The sequence below is a fragment of the Miniopterus natalensis genome, chromosome 19 (assembly GCF_054644295.1).
Source record: "Miniopterus natalensis isolate mMinNat1 chromosome 19, mMinNat1.hap1, whole genome shotgun sequence".
NCBI lineage: Eukaryota > Metazoa > Chordata > Mammalia > Chiroptera > Miniopteridae > Miniopterus > Miniopterus natalensis.
Genome location: NC_142099.1, coordinates 11,368,377 through 11,394,688, shown reverse-complemented (window position 1 = coordinate 11,394,688; position 26,312 = coordinate 11,368,377). Strand labels below are relative to the sequence as shown.

The 26,312-nt window shown below is 46.2% G+C and overlaps 2 protein-coding genes across 2 annotated transcripts in view; both read left to right on the top strand.

Moving 5' to 3' along the window:
• CGN (cingulin) overlaps positions 1 to 12,866 on the top strand; it is a 38,389-nt gene extending 25,523 nt beyond the window's left edge. Inside the window, exons 6-21 of the mRNA XM_016217621.2 lie at positions 279 to 406; positions 1,070 to 1,202; positions 1,489 to 1,701; positions 2,111 to 2,259; positions 2,626 to 2,758; positions 5,141 to 5,341; positions 5,688 to 5,894; positions 6,255 to 6,512; positions 7,440 to 7,610; positions 8,100 to 8,261; positions 9,287 to 9,376; positions 9,536 to 9,619; positions 9,730 to 9,848; positions 10,161 to 10,269; positions 10,656 to 10,819; positions 11,130 to 12,866. Coding sequence (XP_016073107.2) covers positions 279 to 406; positions 1,070 to 1,202; positions 1,489 to 1,701; positions 2,111 to 2,259; positions 2,626 to 2,758; positions 5,141 to 5,341; positions 5,688 to 5,894; positions 6,255 to 6,512; positions 7,440 to 7,610; positions 8,100 to 8,261; positions 9,287 to 9,376; positions 9,536 to 9,619; positions 9,730 to 9,848; positions 10,161 to 10,269; positions 10,656 to 10,819; positions 11,130 to 11,271 — 2,463 coding nt within the window. The 3' untranslated portion in view covers positions 11,272 to 12,866. The remainder of the gene's footprint in view (positions 1 to 278; positions 407 to 1,069; positions 1,203 to 1,488; positions 1,702 to 2,110; positions 2,260 to 2,625; positions 2,759 to 5,140; positions 5,342 to 5,687; positions 5,895 to 6,254; positions 6,513 to 7,439; positions 7,611 to 8,099; positions 8,262 to 9,286; positions 9,377 to 9,535; positions 9,620 to 9,729; positions 9,849 to 10,160; positions 10,270 to 10,655; positions 10,820 to 11,129) is intronic.
• A 1,081-nt stretch (positions 12,867 to 13,947) lies between these two features.
• TUFT1 (tuftelin 1) overlaps positions 13,948 to 26,312 on the top strand; it is a 29,666-nt gene continuing 17,301 nt past the window's right edge. Inside the window, exon 1 of the mRNA XM_016217611.2 lies at positions 13,948 to 14,015. Within this exon, the coding sequence (XP_016073097.1) occupies positions 13,956 to 14,015 (60 nt within the window). The 5' untranslated portion in view covers positions 13,948 to 13,955. The remainder of the gene's footprint in view (positions 14,016 to 26,312) is intronic.

Sequence of the window (26,312 nt, the reverse complement as noted above, 5' to 3'; positions counted from 1 at the left end):
GATGTCATTTCCCACTTCTCTACTTGTTAGAAGAGAGTCCCTAAGTCCAGCCCGTACTGAAGGGGAGAGGCTTCCCCTTTTGAAAGGAATGTCAAAAAATTTATGGATGTATTTTAAACCATCACAAATACCAAGGCTTATTATGAGGATTAAACGCAGATAATCTGCATAAGTTCCCTAGTACAGTGCCTGTCATATAGTGAGTGTCAATAAATGTTAGAATTCCCATCATTCTGAGAGGCTTTCCCTACTCAACCTGCTTTCCTTTCCTTTTCCAGAAGCGGCAGAAACTAGAGCCATCCCGGGTTGGGCTGGAGCGGCAGCTGGCGGAGAAGGTGGAAGAGTGCAGCCGACTGCAGCAGCTGCTGGAGAGGAGGATGGGGGAGGCCCAGCAGAGCACTAAGGAGTGAGTGCAGCTGATGTTGCACGTGGGGCTGCATGGGGCTTAGGTCAGAGTTAGAGACTGCCCTAAGGCCAAGGGAGACCGGGAATTCTCCAGAAGCTGAAAGAGGCAGACAGAGATGGTATAAAGTTAGGTAGGACCTCTCTCTTTACCTTCTCTATCAGTAATGATCATGGTGCATGAGTTAGGCTACCTGGTGTGCCTCTGTGCCTCAGGTTTTTCATCTGTAAGATGGGGTTAATGATAATACCTACCTCACAGGACTGTTGTGAGGATTCAGTCATCCATTCAGCAGATGTTTTTGTAATGAATGTTGTGTGTGAGGCACTGATCTAGAGTCTTGGGGTATATCAGTGAACCAGACAGTTGAAGAGCCCTGCTCTTCAGAAGCATAGTTGCTAGTGAGAGGGAACAGATTGTAAGCAATAAACATATTCTTAAATAAACTTTTCATATGTGAGGAGGTGGTAAGTAGAGTACGTTATAGCAGACCAGGAGGGTCAGGTTGTGGGGGAGCAGGTTACAGTATTAAGTAAGGTAGTTAGGGAAGATCTTATTAAGATTTGAACAAAAACTTAAAGGTAGTTTAAATGAATTAATATATATAAAGTGTTCAGAAAACTGCCTGACACATAGTGCTCAATAATGTCATCTGTTAATTATTAGGCTCCAGAACATGAAGCTCCTCCTGGACCAGGGTGAAAGGGTACGACATGGGCTGGAGACCCAGGTGATGGAGCTGCGGGACAAGCTGAAACATGCCCAGGGTCCCGAGCCTGCTAAGGAAGCACTAATGAAGGTAGGGAACTGGGTTGGGTATTCCAGACTCTCCTTCCTTTCACCTAGAGCATCCTCAAAGTATGGGAGTACCCTTTAGTATGCTTTCAGACAGACCCAAAAGAGCTCAGAATGGTGGGTTTCCTTTATCATAACAAGGCGTCTTGGAGGGCAGAGAGTGCCTCGTACCATGCCTAACAGATTACAGGGTGCAGTAAGTATGTTTTGATTGGCTGGCTGAATGAATGACTAGACAGGTGGATCCTAACAGGTGGTTACCTCTGTACTTGCGCCTTCACTTTCCCCAGGACCTGTTAGAGACCCGGGAACTTCTTGAAGAGGTCTTGGAGGGGAAACAGCGGGTAGAGGAGCAGCTGAGGCTGAGGGAGCGGGAATTGACAGCCCTGAAGGGGGCCCTGAAGGAGGAGGTGGCCTCCCGTGACCAGGAGGTGGAGAATGTCCGACTGCAGTACCAGAGAGATGCAGAGCAGCTTCGTCGGAGCATGCAAGATGCAACCCAGGCATGTGAACAGAGCAGGGGCTGGAAAGGGGCTGTCCAGAGGCCTTGGTGTTTTTGGACTTTTCATGGTTGTAACTGGAACTCCCCCTAAAAAGACACACCTGAGATGTAATGAAAACCTTGGTCAGGAAACTTATAAGGGTGGAAGAGAGTGTGCAGGCCAGAAGTGCCAGAGGGTGTGTAATCAAAACCCCATGGGGAAATAATGGGGGGAGGCTTCCTGTAGATAATGGTGGGGTAGACTGTGACTTGGGGGGCAGAGCCTTCTGTTAGCATCGCACCAGGTTTCACCGGGTGCCAGGGCCTCTGGTGCCCTCTGGGCCTGAGCCTGCCCTTCTACATACTCACACTGGTTTGAAGCGAGCTCTCCTGTCTGAGCCTCCTGGTCCCCTGACTTTCCCCTTCCCTAGGACCATGCAGCCTTAGAGGCTGAGAAGCAGAGGATGTCTGCCCTGGTGCGGGGGCTGCAGAGGGAGCTGGAGGAGACCTCAGAGGAGACAGGGCATTGGCAGAACATGTTTCAGAAGAACAAGGAGGAGCTTAGAGCCACCAAGCAAGAGTAAGGACCTTGCCCCTCTCCCAGGGACACTTATCCATGATTCCTATACATATCCTACTTCCTTTTCACCCATGCTGTGCTCTCTACTCTCCCATTTCTCAAGCTGCTCTTTTGTTGTTGTTGTTGTTAATCCTCACCTGAGGATATTTTTTCCAGTGCTTTTTCAGAGAGAGTGGGGGGAGAGAGAGAAACATCGATGCAAGATGTTTTTAATGCTCTTTTTTATATCCACTTTCTTCCATCCTGAGACTGGGTACCCAGTGTATTAGCCTCCAGGGAGGTGGTTTTCATTGTCCCGCTAACCTCTCCCAGGCAGGAGGTCTGACCCTGTCCCTTTTCCCTTTTAATTCACCTGTCTGGACCCAGACTCCTACAGCTGCGTATGGAGAAGGAGGAGATGGAAGAGGAGCTTGGGGAGAAGATAGAGGCCTTACAAAGGGAATTAGGGCAGGCCCGAGCTGGTGCTGGAGATCCTCGCCAGGTGGAGGAGCTCAAGAAGGTATTTGGGAGTTGGGGGGCAGTAGGGCATGTTGGGGTGGTAGGAGCCTGCCTCACCTATCCAAGAGGGTCGCCACACGAATGTGGCTATCCCCCTCATGCTTGGTTTGCAGGTCCCATCCTGCCTGCTCGGCCTTATTTCTTCCCAGCACACAGTCTTTGATCCAGCAGGGTTGAAGGCTGGTCTCATTGAGTATAGAAGTTTTTAGTGGAAAGGGCCCTCAGTGTCCAGGTTGAGTAATTTATCAAGAGACCTCATGGGTAGCAGCATTTTAGGTGGGTTTGTGAAACAGGGTCATTTTTTGCAAGCTTGGAAACCTAACTTGGTCACATAGCAAGAGCTGCTCTGTTTCTCAGAGGGTACTCATCAACTACATTTATGAAACAAATGTTTCCAGTTAGAATACTAGTTTATTTACCCACAATGAGAATTGTTTGTCACATAGACTGGAATACTCATGTTGGCATGGCCAGCTGACCTAGATGGGAAGCCAAATGGTAATTTGAAAGCTGCTTAGACAATATAGAATCTAGACACAGAATGAAATGTTTTATCATATATGGATATTTCATAAATGTTAAGGGCATAAAATTGAAGTGAACACACAAATAATTTCATATTCCTAGTATATGAAGGACAAGAAAGCAACTAATTATTTTGGGTGATTTAGAAACTGAGAACATAATTTTATTTTAGGGAACTGGCATTTATGGCCTCCTGAGTATCCTAGGCCTGCATCTCTTTGACTCACTATGTTGGTTTCAAGTGCTATACATAATAGGTGCTCAGTTACCAAGTATTAATCAATACTTATTTATCATGCCTTCCTATAAGACTGCCTAGTTGTAATCAAGGTAACCATTTTTTTAAATGATGATTTTCCAAATACATAAATGCCTGAGCTTACCACAAAATATTTGGTGGAGCCCGACCGGGCGTGGCTCAGCAGTTAAGCGTCTACCTAGGATCCAGGCAATCGGGGTTCGATTCCCGGTCAGGGCACGTGCCCGGGTTGCGGGCTAGGCAGCCGATCAATGACTCTCTCATCATTGATGTTTCTATCTCTCTCCCTCTCCCGTCCTCTCTCTGAAATCAATAAAGATATATTTAAAAAAAAAAAATTTGGTGGAGAAAAGCAAAATAAATGTTAACCAAATATACTTTGGGTGGTTATGAAATCAAAAGTACTCTTAAAATTTTAAGATATTTAATTTAAATAATTGCTATGAATTGAACAAATATCAAGGATAGTCTGAAATCTGTTCACTGTATTAGCTGACATAGTGAACCTGGACATTCCTCTGGACAATCTCAGTTGATATATTATGTTGGATAAAGCTAAAAAGTAATAACTAATGTTTCATTTATCACATACATTAAGTGTATTTTATTAGCATTTAGCCAATAAACAAACTATACATTAAGAAAACAGACTAACTCAGTTCAATATAGACCATACACTGCTATTTTTTCTTTTTCTTTGTAATTAGTTCTGTTAGTTTCTCACATTGAAGACTTACTATGTGTTATGTAACCTTTCAGCCTAATTATGGTACTTTCTGAATTTCAGAAGTAGCTAATAGCTAAAGATTTAGAACCAGAGCTCAAGTTTTAATTTTTTTAAAAAGAAATCAAGGCAGCACCACTATCTATTGTGTCAAATATTTTGGTTTTCAAAATATTTTTTAATAGCCAATCCTTTTTTATCCATACCCTCATCTACTCTCACTTCACATAGTTTTTTAATGGAGATTTATTTCTTATGCCATAAAATTCACCCTTATAAAGTGTATAATTTAGTGGTTTTAAGTATATTCACAAAGCTGTACAACCATCACCACTCTCAAATTACAGAACATTTTATCATCCCCAAAAGAGCCCCATATCCATTAGCAGCCACTCTCCCCACCCCCTAGCAACCACTAATCTACTTTCTGTCTGTGGATTTGCCTATCTGGACATTACATTTAAGTGGACTCCTATAACGTGACTTTTCAAGGTCTGGTTTCTTTCACCTATTGTAATGATTTTCAAGGTTTGCTCATGTCTTAGCAATTATCAACACTTTTTATGACTGAATAATATTCCATCATATGGATATATTACATTTTATTGGTCTGTTCACCAGTTGATGGACATTGGGTCATTCCTTTGTTTTGACTATAAGGAATAATGAATATATGTTTTCAGTTCTCTTGGGCATATACCGAGGAGTGGAATTGCTGGGTTATATGGTAACTCCATGGTTAACCTTTTGAGAAACTGCACCAGGTAGCCGCACCGTTTTACATTCCCTCCAGCAATGTATGAGATTTCAGTTTCTCCACATTCTGGTATCCCAGGCTGGCCTTCTGCCCTGTCACCATTCCCCTTCCCTTCTAGGAGCTGCGCCGGACACAAGAGGAACTTAAGGAGCTGCGGGCAGAGCTGCAGAGCCAGGAGGTGGCTGGACGACACCGGGAGCGGGAGTTGGAGAAGCAGCTGAGGGTCGAGGCTGATCGAGGCCGGGGGCTGGAACAGCAGAACGTCCAGCTACAAAAGACCCTCCAGCAACTGAGACAGGACTGTGAAGAGGCTTCCAAGGCAAGGGGAGTGGGCACAGGACTTAGGAGGTGGAGGCTGAGGGGTCTGGAGGGCTGAGGAGCCAGAGGGCGTGGAAAATTACCTGTCATGGGTATGTACAGACCAGCGCCTTGGTCCTAGGTGTGTGTGTGGTTGAAGCAGCCAAGATTTGGCAGGGGGAGGCCGGTCTTTACCTGGTGATTCCCACTGCATCTCTGTAGGGGTGGGGGTCTCCGGGAAGCCTCTGGTTGGCGGCACTCCCCTACTTTCAGTCCAGTTCTTGTTGCCTCTTTTTGGGGTGGTTTTCCTGGGAATAGTCAGTAACCCTGAGCCATGGGGTCTGAGCCGCCACTCTGAACGGCCGCAGGCTCAGATGGCAGCAGAGGCAGAGGCAGCAGTGCTGGGGCAACGTCGGGCAGCAGTGGAAACAACGCTTCGGGAGACCCAGGAGGAAAATGACGAATTCCGACGGCGCATCCTGGGTCTGGAGCAGCAGCTGAAGGAAGCTCGAGGCCTGGCGGAGGGTGGGGAAGTGGCGGAGGCGCGGCTTCGGGACAAGGTGCAGCGGCTAGAGGTCAGTGCTCCTGGTGACCTCGTTGGCTTCTTTGGGATTCTTTCTCTTCTAGTCCCTGGGTAAAGACTCAGCCATCACTTTTATTTTGCCTTTAGTGTGGTTCCATGTGCCTCCAAACCCTCTGTTCACCCTGGCTTTATTTCCTGGAGTGTGTTTTGGTGTGAACGTCGCAGTCTTTACACTGGCATTTTTGTCTCTTATCTCCCAACCTTTGCATGTTCTGTGTCTTGATTTTTTCTCTACTTCATCTGAGCCTACTTCCATTGCTCACCCGTTTCTTCCTCCTCTCTCCCATCTACTCACCTCCAAATGGCTAGAGCCCAAGCTTTGCCTTCTCTTGGTCCAACCCCACTGTCCCAGGCAGAGAAGCAGCGGCTAGAGGAGGCCCTGAATGCAGCTCAGGAAGAGGAAGGGAGCCTGGCAGCAGCCAAGCGGGCACTGGAAGTGCGGCTGGATGAGGCCCAGCGTGGGCTGGCCCGCATGGGGCAGGAGCAGCACGCACTAAACCGAGCCCTTGAGGAGGAGGCGAAGCAGCGGGAGGTGCTCCGGCGGGGCAAGGCTGAGCTGGAAGAGCAGAAGCGCTTGCTGGACAGGACTGTGGACCGACTGAACAAGGAGGTGGGGCATGGGGCGGCCTGGGCTCAGGAAGAAGCCTAGCTCATTCAGAAGCTTACCTGGGGGGACAGGGTGGATGTGGGTCAGAATGTGTGCTGTCTGCTTTCCTCAAGTTCATTGTTGGAGAGGCCAAGGTCAAATCTTCAGAGAGTGGCATTCTTCCTACCTCCCCTCTGTGCTTTTGCCCTTCCCCGCACACCCCATTCCTTTTTTGTTTTGATCCTTGGAAATATTTCCTGGAATTCTCCCTTAGAAGTCTTTAAGACCTAAACATAAGCATCTTCATTGGGAGAATTTTATATTTGGGGTAGGGGAAGGAGAAAGGAAGAAAAAGAAATAAATTGCTGTTTTCAGCTAAGGTTGTCCTCCTAATCTCTTTATAAAAGTAGAGCAAACACCTAGTATAGTTCATCAATTCTGAAATGTACATTTTATCATCTCTGAAGTTGAGTTTTGGTTTATCACTGATGGTATGTTGTAGTTCAGTTGGCAAATTTTTCTTAGTGGTATACCTTATTATCACTGGAATTTTGGGTTTGCTGAAATAAAGTCATTTAAAGTTTACTCTGTATCAGGCACTATTGTATGTACTTTACATAATTAACTAATGTAATTCTCCCAGCAACCTTGTGATGTAGATGTAGGTACTATTATTATCCCGTTTTACAGACGGGAAACTGAGACCCAGAGAGGATAAGTAACTTGCCTGTGGTCACATAGCTAGTAAGTGGTAGAGCCAGGATTTGAACCTAGGCAATCTGTACATTACTAGTAGCCATACCAGGGTCCTAGGCCCAGGACAGAGCAAGGGAGGGCTGCTTTGGCACGAAGGAGGCTCTGGGAGAGTCTTGGGAGCCTGGGCCCAGAGAAGAAACAGAGGCATCTGTTAAAGAGTTGGGTGCTAAAAACACTCTTTTCTGTGTGTCTCAGCTGGAACAGATTGGGGACGACTCTAAGCAAGCCCTGCAGCAGCTCCAGGTCCAATTGGAGGATTACAAGGAAAAGGCCCGGCGGGAGGTGGCAGATGCCCAGCGCCAGGCCAAGGATTGGGCCAGTGAAGCTGAGAAGACCTCTGGGGGTCTGAGCCGGCTTCAGGATGAGGTTGGAGCTTAAGTGGCAGGAGGGTGGGAACCCTCCTAGTGTCCTTGGTTTGAAGGTCATTGCCTCTTAATTAAACATTTAGCCCAGGAATCCTGGAAGACCCTGGTTTAGGTCTAACCACTTAGAGTAACATACCAAGGTGGGGGAGGGTAGAGGGAGTGGTCCACCCTAGGGGTTGTGTTATCTGCAGAGCAGGGATTTTCAAACTCAGCTGCCCATTAGAGTCACCTGGGAAGATGTTTAAAAATTCCAATGCTCAAGCTGCATCTTGTATCATTTAAATCATAATCCTTGAGGATCAGTAGTCTAAAAATTCCTCAGGTGATTCCAGTTTGTGTAGATAATTTTTAAGCAATAAATAAAATGGACTAAAAATCAGTCTGCTTTTTATTATCACCATGCACTGGCAATTCTAAAGAATTGTGGACTTCCCCACCCCTCAGTCCCCACCTTAGTTATCTGAGCTGTTGCATTTTCCCTTCTGCTCAGACCCAGAGACTGCGGCAGGCCCTGCAGGATTCCCAGGCAGATCGGGACGCAGCCCGTCTGGACAAGGAACTGCTGGCCCAGCGGCTGAAGGAACTGGAGCAAGAGGCGGAGAACAAAAAGCGCTCCCAGGATGACAGGACCCGGCAATTCAAGGGCCTTGAGGTGGGGACTTTGTGTAGTGGCCTATGGTGGTGGGAGGGAGAGGGAGCCTGGGGCCTGGCACAGGTAGGACTTCTGTGGGCAAAGGAGCCAGGACACTCCAAACTTCTTTCTCTACTAGGGATCAAAAACTGGCAGCTCACAGCTGATGGACTTTGTTTGACTGCAGTGTTTTAAAGAACTTTGAATTAAATACCAATGTTTAGAAACTTATGGATGTCACATAAAAATTTGGATCTGGCTTTTATACATTTGGTATATTGGTAACACTGACCTTCAAGTCCTGCATTTTCTGCATGGCAGCAGTTGGCAGGAGTTGAGCAGTGGCTTCCCCCCTTTAGAGTGAACAGTTTGATGGTCTTCAGTTTGCTGTCTGTCAATAATAATAATAATAATAATAATAATGATAGTAGCAGCAGTGGCAAACACTTCTGTGTTGTGCTTTGTGCCAAGCACTTGACTCATTTAATCCTCAGAATATCCCTGTGGGGTAGGGCGTCTTGTTTTCTCCGTTTTGTAGATGAGAAAACTGAGACACAGGGAGGTTAAGCAACTCCATGGCCCCTCTGCTGGGAAGCAGTATATCTGATTTTCAGCCCTAGACCAGCTGGCCCCTGAGCCCATACTCTGAGCCTCTACATGGTACTGGCTTGAGTGTACTCCTCCAGTCTGTACCCTGGTGCTTCAGGGTCTGACTCTCTCCATCTTGGCCTTGCTTGGGCACTTTGGTTTCTGTTTTCCCACTAGGGAAATATGGGCTGCCCCACGGAGGGATAGATTCTGAGGTCTGTCATCCTGCCTAGGGGCCAAGACCAGAGCAGGCCCACTCTTTCCCCTTGATGCCACACCTGGTCAGCAGAGGGCACAAGCTCTGTGGTGGCTCTGGGCAGAGGCAAAGACCAACAGGTTATGGGGTTGTGTGAGAGAGAAAAGTCTGGAGGCTGGGCTTTGAGAGGGTCCTGATCGGAGTTTGTCATTCTGGTGTCCAGCATGTGGAGCAAAATTAACCTATTGTCCCTTCACCACAGGAAAAAGTCTCAAGGCTGGAGGGAGAGTTAGATGAGGAGAGGAACGCTGTGGAGCTGCTGACCGACAGGGTGAATCGCGGCCGGGACCAGGTAACCCCTTCCTTACTCTCCATCTGTGTCTACCCCTGAGACAGAACCTCTGGATTCAGGGTTCAGAGAGCATCCTACAGTTACTCTGCCTCACTTAGTTCAGCTTGATGGTTCATGTACAGCCCTCCCCAAGTCTGGGTCCTCTCGCCCATCCCCTAGATAGACCAGCTAAGGACAGAGCTCATGCAGGAGAGATCTGCTCGGCAGGACCTGGAGTGTGACAAGATCTCCCTGGAGAGACAGGTGAGGGGGAAGGGTGGGGAGTTGGGGGCAGACAACAAGAGGTAGGTAGAATGACCATGGAAGGGATCAGAAGGAGAGTGCTAACTGTGGAGGCTTCCTGTCCTTCTCAGAACAAGGACTTGAAGAGCCGGTTGGCCAGCTCAGAAAGCTTCCAGAAGCCCAACACCAGCCTCTCTCAGCTTGAATCCCAGAATCGGGAGTTGCAGGAGCGTCTGCAGGCTGAAGAGAGGTGAGATGAACCCATATTTCCTTTCTCCCTCTGGGCTTTTCTCCTCTGGGACCTCCTCCATCTTCTACCTCAGACATGGCCCACCTGGCCTGATCTTTTGGGAGAACTTCTTTCTTGCTATAGAGAGTTGCAGAAATTCTAAAATGTAGATGCTGTCTATCTCCCCAGTTCTTTGGATCTGCCCTGGATCCTCCCCAGTCTAATGGTGGGGCTCATGACTGAGAAGAGTCCTTGGAGGCACTAGGGGGCCAAGTAGGTGATTCCTTTAGGAATGGTGACCACCATAGACATTCCCCTACCCCACCATCTTAGGGAGAAGACAGTCCTGCAGTCCACCAACCGAAAACTGGAGCGAAAGGTTAAAGAGCTGTCCATCCAGATTGATGATGAGCGGCAGCATGTCAATGACCAGAAAGACCAGGTAAGGACCACAGCCAGGCCGAGCAACTCTGCGGCCAGTACATACTGCGTTTGCTTGAAGGCCAAGATTGGCTCCATTTCACAGATCTTCCAAACTTAGACTTTTCTTGTATAGAAACAGAGACTTGACTGAAAGAACTGGATTAGAGGAGTTATAGGAAGCACATGTGTTGAGTGCCTATGATGTGCTAGCTTCTCTTTCTAAGTATTACACATGTATTAACTTATTTAATCCCCCAGACAAACCTGTGAGGTTAGGGAACTTGCCCATGGTCACAACATTTTTCTACGAGCAGCAATCCCTTGTCAAAATTGCTATAGGGGAGGGTCTTAGGTCACGGTGTCAGCATACTCTTTTCTAATGTGGGAACTTGATATCTTGCCCAGCTAAGCCTGAGGGTGAAGGCTTTGAAGCGGCAGGTGGATGAAGCAGAAGAGGAAATTGAGCGACTGGACGGCCTGAGGAAGAAGGCCCAGCGTGAGCTGGAGGAGCAGCATGAGGTCAATGAACAGCTCCAGAATCGAATCAAAGCTCTGGAGAAGGACTCCTGGTATGGGCTGCTTTTCTGCCCCTGCCCCATTGGGACAGTGGAGCAGGAAGGGGATGGGCTCTCCTGGCTGATATTTAGGGAGAGGAGGATCTCTCAGATGGGACTTTCTGGCTGGAAGCCAGTATGATTACCTTTTAGTATACCAGCTCCCATTCTATATCCCATCTACCCAAATCTCTGATTAGCAGGGGATCTTGGGAGTAGCTTTAGGTCTTAGAAGAATTGGGAGTCTCTTTAGCATGAAAAATGTGGCTATCTCAATCTTTCTACCTCCCTCCATTACCAGTATTCATTCCTCTCTTTGACTCAGGCGCAAAGCTTCCCGCTCAGCTGCTGAGTCAACCCTCCAACACGAAGGGCTGAGCTCAGATGAGGAATTCGACAGTGTGTATGATCCTTCCTCCATCGCATCACTGCTTACGGAGAGCAACCTGCAGACCAGCTCCTGTTAGTTCGAGGTCCACAAGGCCCAGAAACCACGGCTTGAGGCCTGTCCTGGCCAGCCCTGCTCTGCCCTGCCTCAGATTCCTCATTCTTGCAGGGGACCCAATCATTCAGACCTGAGACAGGGAGGGGTGTGAGTGATGGTGATAAAAGGGTATCAGCGCTAAGGTGGTAGATGGACTTTCCTTTTCCTCTGGGGGAGTGGGTATTTTAGACCACCTGAGCCCTTAAGTGCCGAGCCCTCCCTCTCCTCTCTTACAGAGGCAGGATGGTCAGCATATAGATTGAGGGGGATTGAGCAGGACAGGGAGAGAAATTGCCATGTATGTAAAGCTTTATTTCTTTAGCCCTTAACCCTTAGGCTCAGGGAAATACCCTAGGTGATTCTGCTCCCTTGACTCCTGTAACCTACTTTCCTCCCACTCTGGAGCAGGGTGAGGGGAACGTTATAAGTAATGGACACGCTGGCGTGGTTCTACCTGCTCCTCAATGCTCCTTTTTGCACAGTCATGGGGCCCATATGGTAGCCCCCACTGCCCTCCAGTCCTATTTTTTTGTCTTCCCCAAGCAAGTGGATCCAGGAGACCCTTTCTCCTTCCCTTTCCATCTTCACCACTCCTAAATTCCTTCTTTCCTCTCAGTGCCTTAGCCACAGCGAGGACATAAGGATGCTCTTCTTGCCTTTTATACCTGCACATTCATACCTCTCCAAGGACCAGCCTTTTCCCATCTGGGGCCCTCAGCCTTTCCTGCAGCCCCAGTGACTGGTCGAGAGAGCTACTGGCTTCTCTGCCGATAAGCCCCTCTGAGAGGGACTTTGGTAGCGCCATAATGAGATGCTGGGGCCTGGTTCTGCTCAGGGTTTCCATCCTTCCTCCTCTCCCTCTGTGACTATGGATGGGTTTATAAGGTGGTTGTACCTGGGAACCCTGATAACTGTCAACACGAGTTGAAAAGCAAAGGTTTCAGTCCTCCCTGTTGCCTTTCTTGTGGTTTCTCTGACCAGATATGCCCATCCTCAGTGGGGAACCGAAGGACCCTCGTCTCAGGAGCTTGGACCTGATACAGGGCTTCCTAACTGGGGCTAGAGGCTGACACTTGGTAGAAACGGGAAGAGGCAATGGAGGATCTATTCCTCCTTTGGGTTTTGGGGTGAGCCCAAAGGGGAGGAGGTAAGGGAGATGATTCACCTCATTTCCTAAGCAGGCTCTGTGAAGAGCCTGGGGGAAGAAGAAGGCTGTTCTAACCAATGACTTGTAATTTCATGATTTAAAAAATTTTCTGCAAATCAGATATTTTCTCCCAAACCAATCCAGCCTTGATTTTTATTTTAAATTAAATATTAAAATTATATATCTATCTTGAAATCCTTGGCTTGTTTTCTCATTCTTTTTCCTCAATTATTTGGAGGTCCACATATTATTAAGAAACCATTTAACTGCACAATTTAGAGGCTGAAGCTGGAGTTTTCTTTGCCTCACTTTTTAGAGGCCCTTTACAACAGATCAGATGGAACCCAGGGAATTGGGAAGTGTTTATAACACCTCCATCTTCTAAAGTTTCTGGGACTAGCAAGGTCAGTAGATGTCTTCTTTGAGAGTTAGAGGAGACACCAGAACTTGTTTTTTTTTTCCCTTAGGGCAGAGGATATCCCCAGCATTCACCTCCCAGGTACAAAGACACACATCCATTCCTACCTGGCATGGGACCCAGTCCCTACCTGGGAGGTAGGGAAGTTTCTGTCATCCCTGTCCTTGTGTTGCCTTGAAGAGGGAGCTGGCTGTTCACCAGAGCCTATTGCTAGATTCAGGGGCACTGCCCAATCAAGAGTGGATCAGACTTCCTCCTGCTTACCTTCCATGTGGACTATAGCCCAATGGAGCAGCCACCTGCAGAGAGCAGGCTGGGAAGAGGCTCCAAGGTCTTGGATGGCTATGCTCTCTTTCAGACCCTTAAGATGCTAACCTGGGCTTGGGGAGCAAATGCCACTGGAGAAATCGAGACTCATCCTTTCTCAAGAATACAATTCCTTTTAAGGACACGTCCCACCTCTCTGACCCTATCAGGGCAGCTTTGGTATAATAGCTTCTGCAAAACAAGCCCCACCCAGAGCCAAGCTGGCTCTGACTTTGGCCTGGGCCTCCTGCCAGGGAAGGGCACCTGCCAGACTGGCTTAGGCCAGTCTGAATGAGCTGGCCCTTGATGTCTGCATTTCTATGGTGGAGGAAATTTGCTCAGCTTCACAAAGCCTATAGACAGGCCTTTAAGTGGGGAGAGGAGAATGGCTGGACGCTTTTTTCCAACTCGTTCTCTAGGGTATGCTGGGTGATTATCTCTCACCAACACTGATCTTGGCGTTGAAAGGAGGGGACAGCAAAACTAAGGAAGCATGGTTGAGGTACAACCACACATGTTAGACAAAACTTGAGTTAAATTACCCCTGGTAGCTAGCGCCCAAGCCCCACCTTTATGTAAATCCCCGTAGGGCAGATGGGCGGGTCCTGAGGCTTCTAGGCCACGCCCACTCCGCGCTTTCGCTCAGTCGTTGGCGAACGGCGCCTTAGGGGCGTGTCTAATAGCCAGGCCCCGCCCCCGACGCGCCTATACAAGGGGGCGGTTCCGCGCGCGGCCGCCTAGCTGGAGCCGGACGGCAGAGCTGTAGGTTGAGTGCTGCGAGCCGCGCGGGAAGAAGATGAACGGGACGCGGGGCTGGTGTACCCTGGTGGACGTGCAGCCGGAGGGGCAGACCGCGGTAAGAAAAAGCGGCCTCCCCGCCTCCCCACCTCGGTATAGTTGGCTTCCAATTCCGCCGCGCTCGCGCCCCGCGGCGAGTTCGCTGACATCACCTGGTGCCGCGCTCGGTGCAGTCAGGTCCTCGCGGCGTTTCCCTTTTCTCCCGTCCGGCGGCGGGCAGTGGGATTCTTGGGAAGTCGCGGGATGGAGACTCTTGAGGCTCGAGGACTCCTGGCGTTCCTGCCCTTCGGGAGAACACTGCGGCTCCCTCCGGTGACTCGGCGCGGGTCGGTGGGACGCGCTGCTCTGGCGTCCTGTTGGCTGTAGATCGGGCGGTAGGCGAATGAGCTCCGGCGACGAGATCCCTGCGCTCTTTTGGACTTTAGGGCCCAACGAGGGAATGAGGCTTTTCTGTGGGTCCTAGTGACTTCAGCGGCCCTTCGAAGAACTTTTTGGTGCTTTGGGTGATCAGTAACAAGGGGTAGGGAGTGAAATCCTAGGGCTTGGACTGGAGGGGAAAGGAGTAGGATTCCTAGTGCGCCGAGGTTTGCCAGGAACGCTCTCTAGGAGGGATAGGGCTGTCTGCTTAGGGGTCACCTCTCTGCTCGGATTTCTCCTTTCCCCTTGCAGTTTTCCTGCCCCCCCTCCCCCCCGCCCTCCACTCCCCACATTGGCCAACCGATAGCTTCCTGGGGCGATTTATTGGTTTTGCTTTCTTCTCCTGCATCCAAGCCCAGGGCAAGGAAATGCGGGAACCTGGGGCGAGAAGGGAAGGGAAGTGACCGACGCCGCAGGGTTTCTGGACAGACTGAGGGTTGCTGAGAGAGGGGAGTTGTCCAGTGCTAACCGATCTGCCCTGCTCCCCTCACTCCCTGGCTCCCTGTCCCTGCCCTCCCAACCCCAGCTGACCATATGGTTTTCCCCGCAGAGAGGCAGAGGAAGGTAACTTGTGGCTGAGTGTTGCTAGGCTCTGCTGGGGAACTTAATCCAGAATGGGTGTGTACTATTTCATGTATTTCCAAGCTATTGTGGGTGAGAGTGAAATGGGAGCTAACGTGATGGGGAGTTTGTATCCCTCCCTCCCCTGCTCCCCCTCCCCCCTCCCCTCCGTAGCTGATTCCCTTTCCCTCTTCCTGTCTCTGCAAGCCCCTGAGGTAGCTGCCCCAGCTGCACCTGGATTGGCTCTTCTTCAAAGAATACTTATGGAATAGTTGCTCATTTCAGGTTATGGTAGAGGTGATTACTGTCCACAGTCGCCTCTCCATTGCTGCCCAGGCTGTGTTTCTACCACCTTACAATACAGGTCTTGTTGCTCCTGCCGAACCCGGGTCCCCCAATCCCTAGTCTCTGTAGCCTGCTGCTCCCCAGCTATGGGATGCTGTAGAGATGGAAAAAAATCCACTCCCTGTTGTGTCTCAGCTCCAAGTCCTACACCATGCTCTTGCTCACTGGTTTGGTATGGTTGAGGCAGTGCAATGGGTATGAGGAAAATTAAGGAGAGGGGTGTTAGTGCTTCTTTTTGCTTGCTGTAGAAGAGATCTAGAAAGGTCTTAAGACCAAGGCACTGGCAGTGTTGAGAATGAATCAACACCCTCTTCTATTCCTTGATGTTTTGCTGGTTGTCCAGTGGGGCAGAAAGTTGGTAGGAAAATTATGAGCAAGGGATTCTAACCATAGTTTGAAGCTTAAGCAGACACCTCTAGAACAGGGGGAGACAGAAAATCACTTTTATTCCTTCTTTCTAGGTTGGACTTGAGAGCTATTTACTTCAAAGCTGGGAATGAAATAATCGTTGTCCAGATCTGATCCTGGAGACATTCCTGAGCTCTTAAGCAGGAGGAGGGGGTGATAAACATTTACTCCGTCATGGAACAGGCTTTATTCTGGATTCCTCTCCTCTGAGCCAGCCTGCAGATAGAATTTTATGGCTCTGAACAGTCCCCAGGAACTAGCATATAGTCACACCATTGAGTGAGTGCTCAGTGCATGAGCAAATGAGTGAGTAAATGAACAGACGTTTCTTCTGATGTCAGCAGTGTAGACAGTTTACCCAGTTGGTGTGTACCGGTGAGAGTCAGGACCCTGGGACTGTGTTGGCGTTTCCCCACCATCCAGGCCATGTGTCTTAGTGCACCACACGTGGACATGGAAATATGGCTCATATACTCTCTGGGTTGTTTTTAATTGTTGGTGGCAGATGCAGCAGGTATATGGAGCCAGTGTGTTTCAAACTGCAGATCATAACCACTAGCGGGTGTGAAATCAACTTAGTGGGTTAGAACTAGTATTAGAAAAGAAAGATCCCGATTATATGACATTATGGCAAAGACAAAACTATGGAGACAATAAAAAGATCAGTAGTTGCCAGGAGTTTTGGGGGGTGAGGGGATGATTAATGGATAGAACACTGAGGACTTTTTAGGGCAGTGAAAATATTCTGTATGATATAATGATGGATATATATCTTTACACTTTTGTCCAGACCCATGGAATGTATAGCACCATTCACTTCATTAGCGTGAACCCTAAGGTGAAATATCAACTTTGGGTGATTATGATGTGTTAATTTAGGTTCATCCTTAGTTTAACAAAAAAAAAAGGTACCATTCTGGTGAATGATTTTGATAATAGGGAAGTCTATTCATGTAAGGGGGCAGGACATGTATGGGAAATCTCTGTACCTGCCCTTTGATTTTGTTGTAAACCCTAAAACTGCTCTAAAAAAATAGTCTTAAAAAAGGAAATAAATGAACACTCTCAGAATGTTAGGGTAGACATTTTCTGCAAAACTTTTGTTTCAGTTATATATATGTATACGTATTATATTGGATTGTGATGTAAAATGTATTTTTTAGGTCAAAAGTTTGTAAACAACTATAGTAAGTTATACTGGCAAATAAAAGCATAAGTCAACCTCAAACATTAGATATTCCCATTAAGTTTCTTTAGTTATAAGCAACAGAGTGACTCCGCCTAACTTAAGCAGGAGAGGAATTTATTAGAAGGAAATGGGCAGCTCAAAGAATTTAAGGGAAAACTTAAAAAGTCTGAACCAAGGGAGTCCTGGGGCTTGTGTAGGTGGAAGGAACTAATGGAGAGTCTCTAATTCTAGGTGAATTGGTTCCAGCTGCCTTTTTGCTATTTTGCTCAAGATTCCAGGAAGAGGGTGCCATTGGCCCCAAGACCCCCTTGGCTAGGGCAGGGGGGTTCCCTGATTGACAGAAGGGAGATTCTCCAAAGCAAAACCCAAGTGCTTTTACCAGTAGAGAATGGAAGCTGCCTGGCAAAAGCAGTAGATGTTCACTGCATTAGACTTTGATTGGTATATCTCTGATTTTCTTTCTTTTTCTTTTAAAATCATTTTCCAGCCCTGGCCAGTGTGGCTCAGTTGGTTGGGTGACGTCCTGTGCACCGAAGAGTTGCCGGTTCTATTCCTGGTCAGGGCACCTGCCCAGATTTTGGGCTTGATCCCAATAGGGGCGTGCAGGAAGCAGCTGATGTTTCGCTCTCACATAGATGTTTCTCTTTCCCTCTCCCTTCCCCTCTCTCTAAAAATTAATTAAAAAATGTTAAAAATATATTTTTTTCTTTTGAAAAATATGCATGATTTTTAAAAGATCTAATAATAGCAAAAGGCTTAAAAAAAAAAGCAAGTAGTTCCTTACCCCAAGTCCTCTCCGTGGAAGTAGCCAGTTCAGCTCTTTTAGCTCTTTTGTTTGGTGTTTACTGCTGGTTTCTAAATAATATGTTTATAGTAATACTTTTTGGCCTATCAGGTTTAGACATCTATTGAGTTCCTGCTGTAGGAATTATAGGAAAGTGTATACTCCCACCCCTTACACCCTCTCTTTTTCTTCTCCCATCCTCTTAATGTAATTACATCACAGTTTTTGGCTAAGCTATGATTTCTGTTAATAGCATGTGGTTAAGAGCCTGGTTTGGGGTACCTGACCCAGTGGGCTGTCAGGGCTTCAGTGTTCCCTTCGCACAAGAAACTTTGGTAAATTACTTCAGCTCCTCAGACTCGTTTTCCTGTAAAACAGGGATAATAATTGCACCCTTCTCATAAAGTTGTAGGGATTAAATAAGGTAATTCATAGGAAACCAGTGCCTGGCACATGGTAAATCCTCAGGTGTTAGCTGTTATTTTCTATTTGCTATTTACTGGCTTAGACTAGACTGGTAGCCTCTCCTGAGACCTTGGCCAAGGGATAGAGGAGTCTGGGAGCTCTCTGGTCTGGTCTAGGTTTGCTCCTTCTCATAATGTTGACATTTGTGTGTTCTTATTGTTGCTTTTCCCCTTTCCTCTGCCAGTGGAGGAAGGAGACACCTGAAGAGAAGGGGCCTGTAGGTAGATGCAGGGTGAAGACCTGAGTGACCTTTGCTAGTCCCAGCTCAGCCAGGACTGGCTTAGACAGAATCATGATCAAGTTCATATTCTGGCATCCCCCTCTGGGCCCCTTTCCTCCCCCTTTTTCTGACCACAGACGAAGCAGCTGGTGTCCCCTGATGGGTTCTTTGATTCCCTTTAAATAACCTGTCATTGTTCCCCTTCCTTAGCTACTGCACCGTTTTCATCCACTCTCATTTTGTATCTTGATTAGTCTTGGCCAGAGTGGTTCTCTTAATGCCCTGGTGCATTTGCAATTTTTTTCATCTGCTGCAATCTGAACCTCTGTCTTTACTCCAGCATAGGTGTTATTCCTTTAGGACCTCAGAAAATTGAATTCATTTAATACTAAGTCTTTCCTGAGCTCCACTCTTTTAAAAATATATATACATATATATAACTAAAGCTGTGATTTATTGAAGACTTACCATGGGCCTCATTTTATTATATCAGCTTTATTGACATATAATTTACATACTATACAAGTCACCCTTTTAAAGTGTACAATTCAATGGTTTTCAGTATATTCACAGAGTTGTATGGTCATCAACACAGTCAATTTTAGAACATTTTCCTCACCCCATGAAGAAACCCTGTTTTGTTAGTAGTCACTTATGCCCACCTCCCGCCCCAGCCCTAGACAACCACCAGTCTACTTTCTTTATGGATTTGCCTATTCTAGATGTTTTATATAATGTATAAATACAATGTAACCATAGTTATGTATGTGATTCTTTGTCACTTACTACTTTCAATTAGCATGATGTTTTTAAGGTTGATCCATGTAACATGAATCAGTACTTCATTCCTCTTTATGGCTGAATAATGTTCCATTGTATGGCTATATTATCATGTGTTCATTGTGGATAAATATTGGTGGACATTTGGGTTGTTTCTACCTTTTGTCTGGATAATACTGCCATGAACATTTATTGACACATTTTTGTGTTGACCTTTGTTTTCATTTCTCTTGGAGAGAAATATCTAGGAGCGGAGTTGCTGGGTCAGAATATTTCCATTTTAAAATAGGATTGATCTGGAGTCACTGATGTTTACTTGCTCTGAATGAATGAATGAATTCTAAAATGATGAAAACCCTGGCTGTGTGACACCTGGGTGGGGAAGAAACTCCTGGGCAGAGGAACCTTTCAAGTTTGGTGACTGGCTCTTCCTTCCACTCATGATGACACCTGCCCCAAGCTCAAGCCATAAATTCCTCTTCACACTATTTCAGCCCCCTCATTCATTGCCAGAGTCTTACTTTCAGGAGCACTACAGCTGATGTGTCCAGGTCTACCAAGAATTTGGGGAATCCTGGGCTCTGCCAGAGGATCTGGAAGCAGAGGCTTACTCAGTCACCATGCATTTGGCACCAACATTGGCCCATATTTCTCTAGGGTGTGTGTGTGTGTGTACCCAGATGGTTTCGGTTCCAGACACGTGTGCTCAGAGCTGGTGAGACAAGCTTCCCTGCCTGCTGGTAATTCTGGTATATGCCTCTTTGGGTTATGCAGAGTCTTGTGAAATACCTTCGTTTCCTAAGGGTGGGGAGGTTTGGTTGGAGGAATGGGTATGTGCCAGGGAGGCTGGTAGTCCAGATTTAAGCCTGGCCAGCAGGGGCAGGGAGAAGGAAAGAAAATATAGAGTAGGATGGGAATGGGTAGATGAAGGGGAAAAAGGAAATGGGAGGCACAAAAGCAAAAAATCACAAGCGAGATAGAGACTAAAGAGGGCAGGGTCACTGGTGCCAGGCCTTTGAGGGGAGGGGCACTGAGGAACCACCCCTTCATCCACATTGGCTGGGCACTGGGTGGGTTTCCTGGAGAGAGCCCGGCTCAGCCAAAGGGTGTGTCCTTCAGAGCTGAGATTTGGGAGCCCACCTTCCTCTACGTATGCACTCTCCCTGCCAGGCCCCAGCTTTTCCAGTGCCAGGACTCCAGGTAATGAGAAGGGCTGCCCCACTTAGGGGACCATCCTAAATCCCTTTTGCTCATTTCACCTCCCAATCACACCGTTAGCCCTCGGCATAGAGGTTGTCCAGCCCATGCTCTTTGGCAGGTAGCCAGACAAAAAACAAACACCTGTTTTGTTGGCTAATCTGTGGGAAGAAGTAGGAATGATTCTTTGTGTAATACTCAATAAAGGGCCACTTCTGGCCCAGAGAGCTCTGAAGAAGGCAGGACCAAGGACACCTGACACCTGCAAACTGAGTGGATTGGGAGTCTCAGCAGAGAGGGGTAGGCCCCCAGCACGCCATCTGGCCCTCTTCTTTGATGATTGGGGCTTTCCTCACCCTAGCCTCTTAGGAGCCAGTGTTTCAAGGGGCTAGCTATTCCCATTTCTCAGAGGGGGACAACTGCAGTGGCTATTACTGCAGTAACTTGAGAGACTACATGGAAGAGGGGACGATTGAGGGACAATGCAATGGAGGAGCAGGCTACAAGGTGAAGGTGAATTAAGGACACTGATTTCCAGCTCGGGCAGTCTGCGTTTCCCTTATTTCCTCGTAGAAGCACCCTTCACCCTTACCTACCACCCAGTGCTCATGGCCCCCATAGAGGCCTGGAGAGTGGGACTTGGGGAAACCTAGGTTTTCCCCATAGATCTTTCTCTGTTTATGTGAGCCTGCGATGTGAGAACCTCTGGGGGCCTCCCTGTTTATCTCCCTAGCGTCTAGACCTCTAAGCCCTCAGCTGTGTTCACCCCTCCCTCCCCATTCGGAGGAGTGAGTCACAGCAGGAGATTTGTTTGAACAGAGCAAGGCCGCCTATAATTTGGAGGTGGCTGGGCCTCTCCCCAAGACTGTTTATGAGGTTGGAGGCTGCTTACCTTGTGATTAGCTCGGTTCCTTTTTTTCCCTGGAGAAGAATGCTCCACTTTGTATCTTGCCTTTCAGTGAGTCCCCAGTGGGGACCACCCTGCTAGACATTTGGGGGTATTCCTAAAGCTCTCTGGAGCCCACTAACAGCCCTGAGGGCACTCTAGCTCCAGAAAACAACCAATGGCACCAAGCAGAGAGGGGCCCGGGTTTCCCTCCTGAACTCTGGGTTGGGATTGTGGGGTGAGGTCCGTGACCTTGCTGACTCGGTTTTCTGATTTTGGAGGATGAGGTGCCAGAGCGAACCCTAGATTTATTCACAGGCTCCATTTAGACAGTTTGTCTCACCCTCCCTCCTCCCTCGCAGTCTTTCTAGAGCTCCTTGGGAAAGTAACGCTGTCTCACCTTTGTGAAGTGATTTATGGTTTGCAAAGCACTTTCACACTGTTTCCGCACATGTCCCTACCTGCCTAAAGGCAGGGTAGCTATTATCATTCCCATTTTGCAGATAGAAAACTGAGGCCCAGAGAGAGAAAGCGATTTGCTAAAGGGTGAATAGCTGTCAGTTGGACTCAGACCTCACCTCTGACTCCCAAGTTTAGTACTTTCCCCCCCTCTTTATTTATATATTTTATTATAGGAGTGCTGCGCAAATACATTTTTGTTGCTCAAGTTTAAAACACTATAGAAGTATATGGCATGAAAGTCCCTTTACTCTCTGCCCTTCTCTAGTTTCGCATATGGGAATTCGGTGCTTTTTCTATGTGTTTATTTTCAAGAAATACCATGTGGCATTATGGTTAGGAGCGCAGACTCTGGAGCCACGGGCCTGGTTTTGAATCCTGGCTCTGTTCCTTACTAGTTACATGACCTTGGGCAAGATACTTGACTTCTGTGCCTCAGTTTTCTCATTTGTTAAATGGGGATGTCGATAATGATACCTACCATACAGTGTTGTTAGGATTAAATGAATTAATACATGTAAAGCATTTAGAACAGGACCCAATAGGGCTCATCATGTAGTAATTGCTATATATTTAGGAGTTGGCAGCTATCATGACTATGAAAAATATATACATATATACTTAAGTATGCATACTTAAATAAATGAGAAGTCGTATTTTATGAATTAATTTATGACTTGCTTTTTTCACTTAATAGATCTTAGTGATTTCTCCTGTTGGTGTGTAAAGGTTATTTATCAGCAGTGTAGTATTCCATAGTATAGACGTTGCCATCCTTTATTCACTCACTCACTAGAGAATGTTTATGCTCTTTCCAGTTTTTAACTATTATAAGCAGTATTGCAGTCAACAGTTTTATACATATATCTTTGGGCAGTTGTGCGTGGATTTTCATAGAGCATCCTTCCTAAAAGCAGAATTACTGCATCAAAGGGTTGACGAAATATGGAAATTCTTTTTATTAATGTTGCCAAATTCACTTCTAAAAATGCTTTTGCAAACTTACACTGTCTCCAACAATATATGAGATTAGTCTTTTCCCCCTTCATCCTCACTAATCCTGGATAGTATCAGTATCTTTAATATTTGCCATTGAGTTGGTCTAAAAATGATATTTCTGCAGGGTTTACGTGAAGAAAATCCATTGTTTTACTGAAAAGCAAGAAAGAAGACATATATATGGAAAGTTTTAAAGCATAGCAATAAAATGGGCACCTGTGGACTGAATGCCTAGTTTAACAATTCTTTTGAAGCTCCCAGGGTCCCTTCTAGATTCTGATCCTCTGCTTCCTCCCCAGAAGTGATCGCTGTCGTGAATTTTGTGTTTTTCCTTTTTATTACTACATGCCCAAGCAATATGTTGCTTAGTTTGACATATATTTAACTTTATATACATGGTATCATCTATATTCTATAGCTTACTTTTTCACTTGACATTAATCTTGAAATTCATTCATGTCGATGCATGTAGCTGTAGTTCACTTATTTTCACAGCTGAATTTCATTGTATTAATATGCCGGAGTTTATTCATGCATTTGCTTGTCAGTGGACCAGCTGGGTTGTTTCCAGTGTTTTGCCACTGCAAGCAATGCTGCTGTGAGCATACTTCTACGTGTCTTATTTTTATACTGAAATCTCCAAGTTTAGTGAAATCTCCTCCCACCCCCGCCAAATGATAACCCACTATTGTTTTCACTTGCATTTTCCTGATTATTGGCGAGGTGGAACATCTTATATATACACCCATTAGTCACTTTTATTTCTTCTTAGAGTTGCCTTTCTTAGCCTTTGCTCATTTCCCCCCTACTTCCCCCTCCTCTTCGTATCTACTTTTCCCAGTATTTTACACCACTTCTTGAAACTGAGGAGTCTGAGTTTCTTACCTGGAATTCAAGCAAGTACCTGCTCTAGGCCAGGCACTGCTAAAAATAAGCTCTCTGTGTAGTCAAGGAGCTTGTGCTTTCATTGGGGGAGATGAATGAATAGGCAGTTAGGAAGGAATGAGGTGGGTCAGTGTTAATAGCGTGGGATGTGTACTGTGCAGGGAGCAGGCTCTCACTGAGGAGGGCTGGGCTGAGACCGTCAGAGAAAGGATGGCCCAGCTAAGCTTTGAAGGCCGAGTGGGAATTTTTCAAGGAGGCCAGAGAAGGGAGGGTGACCCAGGAGGGGAAGACAATGCGTGCACCTGTGGGGAGGTGGGAGCATGCACTTTGCTTGTTTTTATACTTTTTATATTAGTGGAATCCTCTAGTACACGGCTGTGTCTGAATTCTTTTGGTTAATATTTCTGTGAGGTTTATCCACGTTGCATGTACAGTAGTTCGTTTTTTCCCGTTGTACGGCTGTGTCAGAATCATCCATTCTACCCGTGATGACTCTTTGGGTAATTTCTAGTTTCAGGCTATTAAAATGAAGTTACTAGTGTGTGTTTTTATGGGGAGCATCTGCAGGCACTTCTGTTGGGAAGACAGCCAGGCGTGGAATTGCTGTTACAGGGCGTGCGCATGCTCGCCGGTGCATCTTCCAGAGTGGTCGTGGTAGTGAGCGACCCGTCTGCCAGTCTGCGAGAGTTTTGATTATTCCAAATCCTCCAACACTCAGGTTGTTTTGTTCGTTTGAGTTCATCCTGGTGGGTATTTCGTATTACTCGCTTGTGGTTCTCGTTCTTTGATGACGGTGACTAATGAGGGTGAACCCTTTCTTCGTGTTTATTGACCATTCGGATATCCTCTTATGTGATATGTTTATTAAAGTTTTTCTTCCTCTGTCTTTCTCTCCTTCCCTCCCCCACCCTTTCCTCTCTTTCTCGTTTTAAATACATTTTTTCAAATTTTTGGAATCATTTCCTATTTACAGAAAATTGCAAAGTTGGTACAGGAAATTCTTGTATGTCCTTCACCCAGTTTCCCCCGATGTTAACATCGCACGTAACCAAGGTGTATTTGTCCTCACTGAGAAATTAATGTTGATATGATGTTAACTAAATTATAGACTTGGTTTCGGTTTTACCAGTTTTCTACTAATGTCCTCTTTCTGATCCAGGATCCAGTCAGCCCAGGATACCACACTGTACTTAGTTTGTCTCGTAGGCATTCTTTATATATTCTGAATGTCCTTTGTTACATATATGTAGAGTGACTGTCTTCTGCTCTGTGCTTGCCATGCACTCGCTCAGTGTCTTCTTTTCTTGAGCCGCACTGGCCAGGGCAACTCAGCGGTGTCTTTTGATGAACAAAAGTTCTAAATTTTAATATAGTCCAGTTTATTTTCTGGAGAAGATTTTTTGTGCCATTTTTAAGAAAATTTTTGCCTTTGCCAAGGTCATAAAGATGTTCTCTTTTTTCCCCCTATAAAATCTTTATTGTTTTGCTTTTTACATTTCACTCAGCAGTCCACTTGGAATTGATGTTTGTATGTGGTGTGAGGTAGGAGTTAACATACATCTTTTTCATAACAAGGCGTTTTTACTTGAACCTATAAGCATAAAGAATGTGCTTATGGAAAATATTTTGAAGAGGAGCATTATTTCAAATTTTGAGGAATTGGCACTTTTGTATACCAGTGATTTTTGTGTAAATCTCTGTATTCTCGCTTAAGCATCGTACTCTGTTTTACCAACTAATAAATTAAGGCTGAGGGAGCATAAGATCACTACACACAACAACGGAAAGCCAGAGCCAGTGTTTGAACCAAGGTCTAACTGTTCCAAGTGCTATTCTTTTTCTGCAAAGAAGAAAGTCAGATTGGGTTTGACAGGTAATGGATCAGGCAATAAATCTGGTGGTGATCTAGGTACTGTTGTGTATCATTTTGTTCTATCAAAGTAAAGTGTATTTCTAAAATAAATAAAATGCAAGAAATAATAAAAAAATTGATAATCACCTTCATGAGGGGCTAGGTTGAATAAATTATGTTAATCTATTCAGTGGAGTACTAGTGGCTATTAAAAGCCAGTTTTAAAGAATGTTTAATGTGATGAAACTTAATGATGAAATAGTAAAGGGGAAAAAAGCAAGTCTATAACTATGTACAGTGGTATGACTTTTAAAAATACACATAGAAAAATTGTAAGGAATACACTAACATTTTAATAGTGGCTATTTGAGGGTAGTAGGATTATAAGCACTTATTTTCTTTATTATATTTTTAAATTTTTGTCCCTAAAAGTGTTTTCCTCCCCCCCCCCCCAGATAGTTGTAGATTCACATGCAGTTATAAGAAGTAATAGAGATCGCCTTTACTCTTTACTTAGTTCCTCAGTGATAACATCTTGCAAAACTGTAGTACACTGTCACAACCAGGATAGTGACATCAATACAGTCAAGACACAGAATATTTTCATCATCACAAAGATACTTCAGGTTGCCCTTTTAGAGCCACACCCACTTCCTCCCCACCCCCATCTTCTCCTGAACTCCTGGCAACCACTACTCTGTTCTCTATTTTTGTAATTTTGTCATTTCAAGAATTTTACTGAAATGGAACTACGCAGAATATAGGCATTTGTGATTGGCTTCTTTCACTTGGCGTAATTCTCTGGAAATCGTTGCAGGCATCCGTGATTTGTTCCTTTTATTGCTGAGTAGTAGTAAGTATTCCATGGTATGGATGTACCACAGTTTGTATAAACATTCTTCTACTGA